The sequence below is a fragment of the Lithobates pipiens genome, unplaced genomic scaffold, assembly GCF_037356315.1.
Source record: "Lithobates pipiens isolate NorthernLeopardFrog02 unplaced genomic scaffold, aLitPip1_a1.2 Scaffold_18, whole genome shotgun sequence".
NCBI classification, from domain to species: domain Eukaryota; kingdom Metazoa; phylum Chordata; class Amphibia; order Anura; family Ranidae; genus Lithobates; species Lithobates pipiens.
The window spans coordinates 447,314,932-447,330,723 of record NW_027507758.1 but is presented as its reverse complement, the minus strand read 5'-3'; the positions used below and the strand labels follow the sequence as shown (position 1 = coordinate 447,330,723).

The 15,792-nt window shown below is 42.4% G+C and overlaps 1 protein-coding gene across 6 annotated transcripts in view; it reads right to left on the bottom strand.

The window, feature by feature from the left end:
• DOCK10 (dedicator of cytokinesis 10) overlaps positions 1–15,792 on the bottom strand; it is a 412,410-nt gene that overhangs the window by 292,734 nt on the left and 103,884 nt on the right. Inside the window, exon 1 of one of the 6 annotated variants that reach the window (XM_077488205.1) lies at positions 6,227–6,421. The exons of the other annotated variants lie outside the window; for them this stretch is intronic. Within the exon in view, the coding sequence (XP_077344331.1) occupies positions 6,227–6,358 (132 nt within the window). The 5' untranslated portion in view covers positions 6,359–6,421. Of the gene's footprint in view, positions 1–6,226; positions 6,422–15,792 lie in introns of those variants that run through there. 6 annotated transcript variants of the gene reach the window in all.

The following is a 15,792-nucleotide window of genomic DNA, read 5'->3' as shown; positions in this document are numbered from 1 at the left end:
TAATTAGCAAAAAAGTAAGCAGTAATAAGGACCCTCTTTTATGCTTGACATATGATTCGGCCTTTTGGCTAAAATCAGGTGTAGTATCTGTTCTTATCAATCAGGAACAGAGCGTTGTTGTCCTTTGAAAAGGGGGGCGACAGTAAGTTTTTGATGTAATAGGTGGGTGCTTGTGGAGGGATCCTTTCCTCCTGAGTTAGTTCTGGCCTGGGGCTTGCCTTGTATAGTCAAGGGCTGGGGAAGCAAGGGGCTCCTGGTGATGTGCCCCCTGGGGGTGGCATCCCAGGGGTCCCAGAAATACACTGGGTTTGGAACCCCACTGACTTTCACTGGTACTTTGTTACATCACTTTTGCTCTCCTTGCAAAATACTTCTTGGGCAGGCCTTTTGGCAATTGCTATTTTTATTGTGCAATATGTTTTGCACTTGCAATGCACGTGTTTGTCTTTGTTTTTTTTATGCCACACAGACAGAGGGTAAAGGTTTATCGGGCCTTCATTGATGTTTTTTGGGAGGATCTGTAGCCTTCACAGGTCTTTTACCTCTCAACTTAGGTATTGCCCCCAGAATGCTTGGAGAACTGGCTTCAGTTGGTCCCTAAGAATTTGAGTTTGCCTGGTTTAGGCAGGTGAACTAAAGTGCCTTACACCCCAGGGGAGGTGGACCATGTTGTACCCTTGTGCACTTTTTTTAGTGCTGCAATTTCCCAGTTCACTTTTTGATTATGGAGATGGACAAGATCTGCAGTGCAGAACTCCATAAAAAGACATTATTCTTATGGTGGAACTGAACTTTTCTATGTAAATGGGGACATCTAGAAGTGTTAAAGAACAAGCTGTATCAGTTACAGAGGTGAGCCAAACCATATAACACTGTCAGGGGTGCTTACAATGATCCGATTTTATTTATTTCTGTAAAACCATTATCCCCAAAGGAAAAAAACTGTTTTCTTTAACTGATTATAAAGTGTTGTCTGGAGTTTGGCTTCAGTTTGTTAGTGTATTTAAATTGGCTAGTACACCTAACACTCCCCCCTCCCAAACTGACAATGCTGCTGTATAAAGGTGTATCCTGTGCTCATTCATCCAGAGTTGTGTATCACTAATATAGGAGGTGGGTTGCCGGCCAGACCACCAGATGAAAACAGAGGAGAAAGAGCTTAAGAAAAGAAGATGAATGCAGCCACCACATCTAATGATTGGTAAGCTACAATATGTTATATTTTTGTTTTGGCATTTAATACCACTTTAATGAGCCTGTAGATCTGTGTGTGAGATCTGCTGCCTCTGACTGCTAGTCTCAGGAGATTTAAAATTAGAAGAGGTGATGTGGTTTGGTGTTATGGTTATGCTACTCAATGTTCCCTCTGCTATAGGCTCTGACATGAGCAAGCAAAGCCCTGCCTCTAGTAAGGTGGCTACTTCCACACAGAGACAGGGTGAAAAACAAATAAGTGGACCTGAAACTGAAGATCCACACAACCAGTTTGTAGTCCAGATTGCAATGCAAAATCAGGTGCAAGACTTGTGAACCAAGAAAAAAAAAAGTTTAATTCTCCGTTTATGATAAATGGATTATTTATAAAGTATAACTAAAAGCAAACTTTTTTGTAGTTTTGGATAGATAAGATAAGTATTAGAACACCTATTATTACTGTCTGTGCCCCCGTTTAGAGGATTCACTCTCTCTATTTATTTTGTTTACCATTATCATAAAAAGTGAAAGAAAAAGAAAATCCCAAATTTCAGGTTGTCCCCTGAACAGTAATAGAGAAAATCTTTCAAAGGGGGCATCAGTTCTGGTGACCTGGAGTCACACAAAAACTTCCTGTTTTGGCTATGAGACAGGAAGTGAACAGAAATCCATCCCAATGGAGAACAGATGCAAAAAAAAGAAAACGGACAGGGGTTATAACCCTCCCTTAAGCCGCGTACACACGGGCGGATTGTATGGCCTACTTAGTCCGTCATACAATCCGACGGACAGTCCGTCATACTTTCGAATGAACGGACTTGACCACACACGGATGCACAAACATTCCGTCGAAAGCTTGCGCGATGACGTGTACAGCACGTTCGACGGGACTAGAAATAGGAAGTCCAATACACAGCAATGCAACCTTCCGCTGTGTAAATCCTTTCTGAGCATGCGCCATTCTTAGTCCGTCGAACTAGCCTACTCACGAGCGGATTGTCCGCTGAAACCAAAGTATGACGGACAGTATTACGGAAATTCCGAAATACTTAGTCCGCCAGACTGCACGCTGAAAAAGTCAGCTGAAGCCCACACACGAGCGGACTGTCCGCTGAAATGTGTTTCGACGGACTAAGTTGGCCATACAGTCCACCCGTGTGTACGCGGCTTAAGGCTATCCAAAATTCTAGCCATTTATTCTTAAGGAGGAGCTTCAGCCCCATCACCAAAAAATGAAAAGTCAGCAGCTACAAGTACTGTAGCTGCTGACTTTTACTATTAGGGCACTTACTTGTCCACGGATTTCGCAGTGTCCTCATCCAAGTCAATTCTTGGATCAGCTCTCGGGTGCTGGCGCCATCATCTTGGGTAAGGGAAACAGGAAGTGAAGCCTTGAGGCTTCACAGCTGGTTTCCTACTGCATATGTGCGAATCACACTGCTCTTTCTCAATGGGCCAGATGCAGAGAAGGCCGAAATTCTGGCTGAGTTCGCCGCGGCAAACTCAGCAGGAAGTGGGGAGTGGGTACCTGTGACAACCAGGTTCCCTCTACTCCCTCCCCACTACAAGGTGCCAAATGTGGTACTGGGGAGGGAGACAGACAAGCAGAGCTTCTCCTTTTTGGTGGAGCTCCGCTTTAAAGACATCCCAAACACAGCAAGCAGACATGCTTTTTTAATTAAAAAAAACATGGAAAGTTCCAACCCTAAAAGGTACATGAGCTTCTTTGGCCTGTTTGTTGCACATATTCAGGCCACTGAAATTAATGGGCTGCCCATGTGTGTAGCATAAAAATGTACACAAAAAAGCATGCATAAACACCTGTTCTCAGCATGCTATGTGTGAACCTAGCCTTAGTACTATTTACAGCTGTTTTGAGTTTTACCATTGTATAATTATATCCCTGTTAATATTACTCTTTAAAATAATGTTATATTATATATTTTTTTTATTTATCGTAATTTTTTGCATGCCTAAGGTGAGCCCACACATTACATTGGTATATCCTCTTTGTGTTGTATTTTATCAGCCCTAATGAGGGGGGTGAGATTTAGCCTCCTAAATGCATTGGCTTTTTTTGTAGTCCTGCTAGTTGTCCACTTGATTTTACCTTGGAAAATGTTTTCATCTGGACTACAAACTTGTGGCATGGCACTTCAATCTCGTATCCACTTATTTGCATTACAAACCATGGGGACTGTGGGAAGCCTTTGGTTTGTAGGAACTGCCAATCGAATACCTTGCAACCCTTCACAAACACCACTGCAACACTATTGGACAGTAATACCAATATAACAATCCATCGCTACCTATGCAAAACAAGATATTGTAAATCAATAATGGGGAAAAGATTAGCTGCAATTTGCCTTTTGCCTTCCTTGTACCTTCCAGAGTTCAGTTCCTCTTTAACATGCAAGGCTGAGATTACCGTCCATTGTTGGAGGAAGCCATTACCTTACTCAGAAACAGTGGCAGTTTCATGGCAGGCATATCATTGAAAGTGGTGATGCAGAGTGGAGCACTCAGAGAATTACTTAGTCCAGTGCTGTATGAGCATTATTACAGGATAAGAGGGCAGAGGGATTAGCACATCCTTCATTGTCCATTCAATAGGCTGTGAGTCCTTGACCAGACTGTATTTCTTTAATGCACTGGCCATAGACGGTTCATTTTTTTTTTTTTCAGCCAGTGGGCTGAACAAAAAAAAAATGAACAGGTTCCTCCATCAATACAAACAAGGTGGATTGGATGAATGAATCCCCCACACAACTCCATCCCCCTTCTTTACATTAGTATAATACTGAACCCCCAAACCTGCCCACATTAATGCCCATTCACAACTACAATTCTTATTGTATAATGGGAATTGTAGTTTCTCCTAGCAGCGCAGAACAGTGAGCAGATGTGACAAATGTGCTCTATTGATACCTTCTCTTGGTGTCTGGCATTATATGTGTTTCCTTAATAAAAACTATGAGGTCACTGTTTAATATGGTATTTGTTTGACAAAACAGTGAAGTTTATAAAACGAGCATCTTTTTTTTGATGCGCATATGTAATAAAATATATTGATCAAATTTACTTGTATCTCCAAGTTCAGCTTTAGGCAAATTGAAACAGTCACATACACTGATAACATACATATAAAGCAGCTGATTTACCTTCCTCCGAGACCCCCCTTTTTTTTGTTTAATCAGTCAAAAAAAATTTGGGATGTTGCAGGGATGCAGAGAGCAATAAAAACCCAACAGATGATCTATCTTTCACATATATTTATCCAAAATTAAGAAACAATTTTTGTCGAAGCTCTACATAGCATTTATGAAATGCCCCAATTTGTGTAAGCTTACGACTAAGGACTGTTATTAAATTTCACTATTTAAAAATAAAATATGTATAGGCCTGAAAAAAAAAAGTCATAGAATAGGCAACTAACAATCTTCGCACACACTGTTATGTCATGCTTGCTTTCTCTGCATAGTGCAAACTATTTGCAGCTGTTAATATATGATCCTTCACACAATTGTATTCATTGCCATGCACTGTATATTGTTTATCAAGCAACTGTTTCTAGCCTTCTTCTGCACACCTTGGTGATTTGCCCCAGCATCCAAACTTCCTTCTTTAGATGTAAGAACTAGACACAGACAAAGACTCTGCCTGAAACGGAACTGGCTGATAACCACAGACTTTTTACACATTAACATTAACACACTATATGTCTGCCACAAACATCGAAGCATAACAATCTACAAACAGTATACAACTTCGGGAGTGCAAAATAGAAGTGCAGGACCTCATACGAGGCAGTAGGATTTTACTGGCACTTGGTCAGCCTATGTCGTCATGGGTTCACAACAGTCTTAGGAGACAGAGTAATAAAAGCCAATACCTGCCTAGCTGCAGGAGTCACAACCTGCAATGCTCTGTGCATTATGTATATAGAAAGTATGCTATAGAAGGTTACAAACTCACTTGTTAGCAACAGACTGACAAGACAATCCAATGTTTCTTTTATAGTATGCCAAAATGTGAATTGCTGCCTCATTATTTAGAACATGTACCACACACTAAAATAAGAACACAAACGCCTCTTCTAACTGATCCATTTACTATGATGGCTCTTCCACTATTGAATTATAATGACTGCTAGGCTCCTACCACCATTAGCCCTATAGTAGTCTACTTCTTTGTAACCCCTGCTGCAGCCATCTGGCTATAACGTTTCCTTTACTTGTTGAAAAAAATGAAACATGTCAGAAACAAATTTGGTGGAATCAGAAATCATATCTTTACTTATCTCAAAATATTTAGTTTTCCTAAATCTTAAAAGCCCATAGAACATGCATATACAAGAACACACTGTATGAGAGAAAGAAAATGGTCTTTACTGCTTTCTAATATTTAAAAATGATACAATTATATAAACACTGCATAAAGCAGTAAATGTGGAATTCACCAAATGTGGAATTCAGGCAAATCTCTCTGGTACACGTGTTTTAATTTACATGGATAACCCTTTATTGAATACTTGGTTAATATCACATTCACTGCTTTATGAATATGCCCCTAGTGTAGGCATCTGCACATTTATGATACCACACATATATATAATGTTATGAGCCTTTACTGTTGAGCCTACATTGTCTAACCAACTTCCATTATGTTGTTGTTATTTAAGAGTATATCTAGCCAAACCTTTTTTATAGTTTAGTGTAAGGAAGGGTTAGCACCCCATGCCGATTACTTTTTTCTGTCTGCGTTTTGTTTTCCCCTACTTCCTGCCACAAAGTTACAGCAGAAAGTGTGAGGAAACCTCAACAAAGTGAGGATAAATCCCCTCTAAGACAGTTGTCACCAAAACAAGTGTCCCCTTATGAAGAGTTCACTAATTGTACTGCTCTAGTGACAACTGTGTCACTTCCCTAATGATTAGCATTTTAAACATTCCCTACTCTAAAACATAAAAAAAAGCTTTGGGAAAACACTTTATTTCAAAACTAAGAAAAGAAAAGTAAATGTGGTCACCTACATAGCTTGCTCTGGGAAGCCCCCCTTGGTTAACTCTTCTCATGGTCTTCCTTTTCTTCCATGCTTCTGGACAATTACTTCTCCTGAAGACTTTCCCTTTGAAACTCATTGTATTGAGAAACACGGTCTCCATTGAAGGATTGCATGTGAAGTGATGTATCTATCAGCTATGCACAAAACTTAATAAACACAGCCCAGCCGTGAAGAGGAAGTGTCTCTTAGACTCATACCGAAAGGAAGAAGCACTGATCATATCCACCAATCAGTATTTAGTTTCATGAGGGAACAAACGTGTCCCACCTAATGAACGATTATGAGAACTGTTACTAAAACTGAAAAAATAAAAAACATTCTCATTCATATGATAGTATGCAGCTATCTGACTGTAGAATTAACCTTTCAGTCTTGCACACATGTTGTGTAACATCCATTGACAGTTGTTGAGGACTTCCACAGCTCGGTAACCTAAACAGCCATATGGGACCACACATTAGGAAGAACTGTATTTTGTATTATAAAAAATTTTATGCGGGCTAAAGAATACTATTTAATATATATCTGTGTGTTTTTGTGTTGGAAGTGTCCTTAAACTATGTGTTTACGGACACTTCCAACACAAAAATACACATATATATATATTAAATAGTATTCTTTAGCCTGCATACAAAATGTTATAATACAAAATCGTGAGATTTATGCAGGTTTAGAATACAGACACAAGAGTTGTAGAGTGAAACTAGACCTTTACTTTCACCCAACAACTCAGGATTCCTCCTATTTTTATGTTTATATTCAATACTAATGCGAGTTGCACCGATACCATCTATTGTCTCACTATACTGTATGCTTTGGACACCAGACAGTTTATTATAGCTATGCCCAATGCAGGTATAACGGGAAATATGAAAAGCATTACAAGATAAAAAATAAAAACAAAGTCTAGCACCTAAAGTAGGTAACACAAAGCAACAGTGGAATCTTGGCAGGGGCGATGCTAGGGTCCTAATGGACCAGGGGCACCTCTGGACATGAAAATGTTGAAGGGTTGGTAGGATACCATTATTACCACTTTGGATTAAATCTAAAATTAATATAAACCTTTTATTGAATAAAACTGTAATGTCGCATTGCCATGATACAATAAATAAGAGATGGATCAAAAAGTGAATACATTATACAATGTTCTCAAATGGTATAATGCATAGAATGTATCATCTCCATATCTCAAAGGAGACCTGCGGCACTCCAAAAAAGGCATGAGGAATGTGCTTTGGATACCAGGGCCTGGCATTGTCCCGGATCTTAGTAGACAAAATCATGCTGCTAAGGTAATTTCTTAAAGCTTAAGATTCGTCAGCTAGTTTTTAATACACTATGCTGTAGTCAATTTGGTTTCGTTTTTACTGCTAGTAGGCCTAGTGTCAAACAATTATTATGGGTAGATGGCTGTATATGGATGGTAGATGAGCTGCAGACAATGCTGATTATTGTTAAACAACGCTTTTACTAAAGAATGTAATTTTTCAGTTTTTAAAGGAAGTGTTGTACTTGCTTTGCTAAAAATTTCTTGAATTTTCTGCTGAACAAGTAGAATAGCTGAATAGTGACCTCTGTTATATATCTGTTCCCAACTTAGATAACTTAGGGGAAAATACTCTTGGCAGTTTTACAACACTAATTTTCCTGGTCTCAATGCGTCCTGTATAGACAACATTCAGAAACACAGAAACGAAGACTTGACAATGATAACTCTTTTTTCAAGTCAGTCTTGTTATTTAGTTAGGTGGGCCTTTTTCCCAAAAAGGAATTTGATTATCTGACTGTGGTTGAATTTAATATCCCCACTATATACAGTAGCTCACAAAAGTGAGTACACCCCTCACATTTTTGTAAATATTTTATTATATCTTTTCATGTGACAACACTGAAGATACTGTATGACACTTTGCTACAATGCAGTGTAAATTTGCTGTCCCCTCAAAATAACTCAACACACAGCCATTAATGTCTAAACCGCTGGCAACCAAAGTGAGTACACCCCTAAGTGAAAATGTCCAATTTGGGCCCAAAGTGTCAAAATTTTGTGTTGCCACCATTATTTTCCATCACTGCCTTAACCCTCTTGGGCATGGAGTTCACCAGAGCTTCACAGGTTTCCACTGGAGTCCTCTTCCACTCCTCCATGATGACATCATGACGCTGGTGGATGTTAGAGACTTTGTGCTCATCCACACTCTGTTGGAGGATGCCCCACAGATGCTCAATAGGGTTTAGGTCTGGAGACATGCTTGGCCAGTCCATCACCTTTACCCTCAGCTCCTTTAGCAAGACAGTGGTCATCTTGGAGGTGTGTTTGGGGTCATTATCATACTGCCCTGCGGCCCAGTCTACGAAGGGAGGGGATCATGCTCTGCTTCAGTATGTCACAGTACATGTTGGCATTCATGGTTCCCTCAATGAACTGTAGCTCCTTAGTGCCGTTAGCACTCATGCAGCTCCAGATAGTGACACTACCAACACCATGTTTGACTGTACGCAAGACACACTTGTCTTTGTACTCCTCACCTGGTTGCCGCCACACATGCTTCACACCATCTGAACAAAAAAAGTTTATCTTGGTCTCATCAGACCACAGGATATGGTTCCAGTAATCCATGCCTTTCGTCTGCTTGTCTTCAGCAAACTGTTTGCAGGTTTTCTTGTGCATCAAGTTTAAAAGAGGCTTCCTTCTGGGACGACAGCTATGCAGACTGATTTGATGCAGTGTGCAGCATATGGTCTGAGCGCTAACAGGCTGACCCCCCACCCCTTCAACCTCTGCGGCAATGCTGGCAGCACTCATATGTCTAATTCCCAAAGATAACCTTTGGATATGATGCTGAGCACATGCACTCAACTTATTTGGTTGACCATGGCGAGGCCTGTTCTGAGTGGAACCTGTCCTGTTAGACCGCTGTATGGTCTTGGCCACTGAGCTGCAGCTCAGTTTCAGGGTCTTGGAAATCTACTTATAGTCTAGGCCATCTTTATGTAGAGCAACAATTCTTTTTTTCAGATCCTCAGAGAGTTCTTTGCCATGAGGTGCCATGTTAAACTTCCAGTGACCAGTATGAGAGAGTGAGAGCAATAACACCAAATTTAGCTCACCTGCTCCCCATTCAAACCTGAGACCTTGTAACACTAACGAGTCACATGACACCGGGGAGGGAAAAATGGCTAATTGGGCCCAATTTGGACATTTTCATTTATGGGTGTACTCAATTATGTTGCCAGTGGTTTAGACATTAATGGCTGTGTGTTGAGTTTTTTTGAGGGGACAGCAAATTTACACTGTTATATAAGCTGTGCAATCACTACTTTACATTGTAGCAAAGTGTCATTTCTTTAGTGCCTCCACATGAAAAGATATAATAAAATACAAAAATGTGAGGGGTGTACTCACTATTGTGAGATACTGTATATCATCCCCAAAGTACACAAGAGCATTAACAATCCCCCTGGACACCCAATAATTTCCGCTGTTGGTGGACCTTTGGATCGAATTGGGAAATACTTGGATGCCCTGATTAAGGGAATTATGATGGAATTTCCCTCCTATGCTTGCGACACATGTGATGTCCTGACTAGGACAGCTGGGGTGGAGGTACCAGAGTGTGCCATACTCGTCGGTATTGATGTGGAGTCCCTCTATACCTCCATCCCCCATCACTGTGGGCTAGCTGCAGTGGCCCATTTTTTACCCCTCCATGGCATCACAGAATGAATTTATTTTGGAGTTGTTGGAATTTGCCCTCAGTCATAACTTTTTTCAGTTTTTGCGGGCAAACAATCAGCAAACAAGGGGAACATCCATGGGGGCACCTTGGGTACCCGCATATGCTTGTCTTCATCTTGGGTGGTGGGAGGAGGTCCTTGTTTATCATTCGCCAATGTACCTTGGCCACGTGTGTCTGTGGTTAAGGTACATTCACGATATCCTGATGGTCTCGAATGGTGGGATCCACTAGCTGCATGATGTTATATCCAAGCTCAATATTAATGATAAAAACATCAAACCTACATATACATGGGATCTCAAAACCTTATCTTTCCTTGACCTCCTGATCACCACCAATGGTGGTAGTTTAGAGACTAGAACATTTAGAAAAGCCACTGCGGCAAATACACTACAGTTCTCCCGCCATCATCTGCCATAGCTTATGAGATGGCTCTCAACAGGACAGTTCCTCTGTATTCGGAGAAACTGCTCAAGTGACACTGCCTATCAGTCTGAGTCACATGAACTTTATCAGAGATTTAGACAGAGGGGTTACTCCCACAAAACTATCATAAATGCTCGCAGGAGGGCCTCCTCAACCAAACGAGGGGACCTTCTTGTTCCCAAACAGACAAATGATTTGCATTACAAATCTATCATAAGCCAATCCTCCTCAGTGAGAATCATCACCCGCTATGGGGGCCAATGGGAGGAGGGTAGGTCAATTTCGGACAAGCATTGGTCAATCTTGACAAGATCTCCTGACCTCACCAGTATCGTGAGCCCATGACCACTGCTAGTCTCAGTCTAGGAGAGCCAAGAACCTCAAAGATAACCTTATACATTCAGAATTTACTCGTAGTCCATCCAACAGCTGGCTGACGAATATGCCTCGTTCTAAGGGCATGCTTCCATGCTGCCATTGTCATATCTGTCCACTTGTTTATCACACAGATATGTTCTCTGATGCGGATGATAATAAAGTCTATCAGATCCAATAATTTATTAACTGTAGTACGGAAAAGGTCTTGTATATTCTACAATGTCCATTCCAAAAAGATATGTTGGTAAGATGAAACAACAGTTACACATATGCACCGGTGAACACCTGTGTAGTATCAAGAATATTCAAAAAAGCAAGGATAAGGGTAACCCGATATGGGGCCCCATTGTACAACATTTTGAAAAGTTCCATAATTCCTCTGTTGATGGGCTTTTTTGCTCTATCTTTGCCAAATCGCAGAAGAGATTAAGACATAGTCCTTCTGTGGAAGGAAAAAGAATGGATCTTCAGTTTACGGACTATGATCCCAAAAGGGTTAAATACCAAATTAAGTCTACATGTATTCCTTGAACCCTAATAATGCTGACTGGGATATGTGGCCAAAATATACCAATCATCCCATTGAGGGGAAGGGTGCAATTCTGTTGCATTACATCCAATACTACATACAAGGTATTAATCTAAATGTGAGCTGAATAATGACACCTTTGCATTAAATGTAACTTTTAAATTATTACACCCTTGTTGTAATGCATTGGCTTGATAAGTCAAAAACCCTGGAAGGGGATGAGTATCCCTGTTATAAGCCTGCTAATGAGTCTATTGCATTGTTCTGAAGAAGCTCAGGTGACTGAGTGAAATGCATTAACACTACGGTGCTATACAGCTCGGCCATCCGGGCACCCACATGCGGTTCCATCTCCCGCATCACTCCGCCTAAACATGGAGTAAATCTGGCATCACAGGGAATCACTATCCAGCGCCAACTTTGAAGAGCTGTCAACAATTCAACATTGTCTGATGATTCACTTAACTGCTTTAAAATATCCAGAGTGAATTTACCTGAAAACCTAGGAATTCAAATGGTTGTTACACCTTACCATCATGAACGGATCATGGAGATAAGCAGCATAGTAGGTGAGATCTTGATAAGGGACCCTAAAGTCATGCCACTACAGTGTTTAATTTCTGTATCGCCTTTATAAGTTCTTACAGTAACCAGCTATTGCAACTTTATCTACAAGTGACTCTTCCAGCTCACCCCATATATCTCCTCATGGTGAATCTATCTGTTTCTAACATCTAGACTCTATATCCACCCGCAATCGCATATGCGATTCTAATGGTTGTTACACCTCACCGTTAAGAACGGATTACGGAGACAAGCAACATAGTGGGTGAGATCTTGACAAGGGACACTGAAGTCCTGCTACTACAGTGTTTCATTTTTGTATCACATTTATAAGGTCTTACGATAATCAACTGCTATAACTTTATCTACAAGAGACGCTTCCAGCTCACCCCATATATCTCCTCATGGTGAATCTATCTGTTTCTAACATCTAGACTGTATATCCACCCGCAATCGCACATGCGATTATCTCTGTATAGCATATATCTGCTCTTCCAATGTAGCTAAATATTATAGTGCCTGTTTCCTTGGATCAATAGCCCCGCTTCCAATGTTTGACACGGATGTGTGCCATAGAATGCAAGGGATCCTTGAACAAAATATTTCTTGTGATTTGGTGCTACTGGATGCCTTATTTCAGGCTTTGAATTATCAACCATCCCGTGTGTATGTGGAGGGACTGTGAGTGTGCTGATGAACCTGGGCTGTTTTTTAATCAAGACAGCATTGTCATTAAAGTGGTTGTAAACCCTTACATACCACTTTGACCTACAGGTAAGCCTAGATTAAGGCTTACCTGTAGGTCCAAGAAATATCTCCTAAACCTATATGGTTTAGGAGATATTTGCCCGAAAACGGGCACCGCTGTCTACGGCGCATGCGCCGTAGACAGCGGCGCGCATGCGCACTGAGCGCGGCATTCTCAGCGACGGAGCTGCCGCGCGTGTCGGCTCCCGTGCGCAATGCGCGGGAGTGACGTCATGGCGGCTTCGCCGAATGACAGCGGCGGAGCTGCGAGACCCCACCAACAAGATGGATGCGGCGGACTACAGGGGACAGCGGCGACTTCGCTGGCTCCTGTGTCAGGTAAGTGACACATAATGGACTACTATGCGATGCATAGTAGTCCATTATGCTTTGCCTTTGCAGGGAATGAAAGAGGAAGTAAACTCATCAGGGTTTACTTCCTCTTTAAAGCGGGAGTCCGTCGGGACTCCGCGTCTTTTTTTTTTTTAAAAGCCAGCAGCTACAAATACTGCAGCTGCTGACTTTTAAAATAGTGACACTTACCTGTCCAGCGCGCCCGCGATGTCGGCACCCGAAGCCGATCTGTAGATCGTCTCTCGGGTGCTGCCGCCGCCATCTTGGGTATGGGAATCAGGAAATGGAGCCTTTTGGCTTCATTTCCCAGTTCCCTACTGCGCATGCGCGAGCCGCGCTGCGCAATAAGGACGGTCCCCGCTGCCTCTGGGACCTGTGTGTTTTCCCAGCAGGCAGCGGGGCACTTGCGGAAAGGGGCGGGCACTTGCGGAAAGGGGCGTAATATACGCCCCTTTCCGCAGAGAGCTATCCCGGAAGTGGGTGCAGATACCTGTACTGTACAGGTATCTGCACCCCCCTCCCCCCTGAAAGGTGCCAATTGTGGCGCCGGAGGGGGGGAGGGTTCCGATGAGCGGAAGGTCCACTTTAGGGTGGACCTCCGCTTTAAGTTTTAATTATTCTATTGGTGAAGGTTCTGATTATTGTTTTGGCTATTCTGCCATATGATATGTTTATATATTTGATTTTTGTATAAATAATTTTTTGCACCTATTCCGCTATGTTTTCCATTTGAACTCCCTTATTAAACCTCTCTCGTTTAATTTTCTCTGTATGCATTCTATTAAGGCTTCAGGAACTCCAGGTAAAATCAAGCTGAGTCGGTAACGTACTTAATATATTATTTTTATTTAAACTCTTAGCGTTGAATTTCCCCTTTCCATATCTGTTATTGCCTTTTTCTAGCATAGCACTATCAACTCGCAGAGCAGCAGGTAATTTTCTTAGGGCATCAGACATTTACTATATCTTTTTTTAAACATAAACAGCACATATACCCAGAAAAGGTCTGTCATGGATGCACGTATCCAGTCTGGTGGGCAAAACTCACCAGAGATTGTACTTCTTGAGAAAACTGTGGAGGGTGGGCTTTTCTAAGTGGGTCCTCCTTAGCTTCTAAAAGGCTACCATTGAGAGTGTGCTGACTTATCATAACTCTCTGTGGAAGGCATGTACACAGTCTACAGAAATGCCTTACAAACTGTAATAAAAACAGCGCAGAAGAATTTTAAAGGGGCGTATTTACAGAGGATTAAAGAACTAGGGGAGAAAAGGCACCTTCAGAGAACTATTAATACCATGAAGCAGTGACATTGTTAGGGGGTGGCTATTGGGCCCATAGCCTCAAATGTCTTGCCGCATGGGTCGCTGCCTAACCAGCGGGCTGTGGACTCTCTGCAGCCAGGCCGCAGGTGCGACAGGCAGGCTGCCTGAGAGAGCCAGGCAGGCGAATTAGAGAAGCGAGTGGCTGGGCGGACGAGCAGAGATGACATCATCTCTCTCTGCCCACCCTGCATCAGCGCTCTTACACCCTCACAGCGCGGACCTCTTCAATGTCAGAGTGAGGTGCGGCAGGGAGCAGCGAGATAACATCATCTCTCACTGTCCACCCTGCATCACCGCTCTCCTGCCCTCACTCAAAACTAAATGGACCACTGCTGCCAGCCTGACACCAATGCAGTGACAATGCACATTTGGTGGCACTGGCGGGCACGGCAAGTGACAATCTGCAAAAAGTGGCAGGCAAAGTGGCAAGTGACAATCCAAATCTGGTGGCAGGTGACAAGGCAAGTGACAATTCCCATCTGGTAGCAGGTGACAGTGACAAGTGACAATCTGCAAATGGTGGCAGGTGACAGTGGCAAGTGACAAGCTGCATCTGGTGACAGGCGATGATGGCAAGTGACAAGCTGCATCTGGTGGCAGGAGATGTGGCAAGTGACATGCCCAGGGCTCCCACTGAGTCTGCATTATGGTGAGTTGAACCACTTCATTATATATTACAATGTAACAATAAAAACAATGCGCTTCAATCACCCCGGAACCATATCAACCATGGTGCCGTGATGATTGAAGCGCCAACACCAGCCATTGCCCATGAAAAATTTCTTACCACCAGCGTGCCCCCCCCCCATGCCTGCAAAAAGGTTGGTGACCACTGCTATGGGCTCTAGCCCCAGATCTTTTGCAGACCTAGCAACATCTTTGTCCTGAAGGATAGTGTCCATCCTGCAAATACCTTGTTTACAGTGTTGCCCTCTGGCAGGCGATTTAGGATATTGTACCACCAGGCTGCAAAACAGTTTCTTTCCACAGTCCATATGTTTTTTGAATACTAGAGGCTTTTTAGGGTCAAACTAAAAATGCAGCATATATATATATATATATATATATATATATATATATTTTTTTTTTTTTTTTTTTTTTTTCTTTTGCAATTTATGTTTTATTTTTATATTATTATTTTATTATTATTTATTTGTGTGGTGGTTACATGGGGGGCGGGGGGGGGGGGAGTTGGTGGTTACTTTTGTGGCGGTTGCAGCCTGTCACAGGAGGGGGATGGGGTTTACCACCTGAAGGGGGGGGGGGGTGGTTGCAGCCTGTCACCTTGGGAGGAGGGGAGGGTGTTGCAGCACATCATCTGGAGGGGGAGGGAATGCAACTTATCACCTGGGGGTGTGTGTGTAGTGGTCATAGCCTGTCACCTTGGCAGGTGGGGGGTGGGTAGGGGGAGCAGCAGCCTGGGTCTCACCAGTCGTATGAGATCCTGTCCCTGGCCTGTGTCTCCTCCTT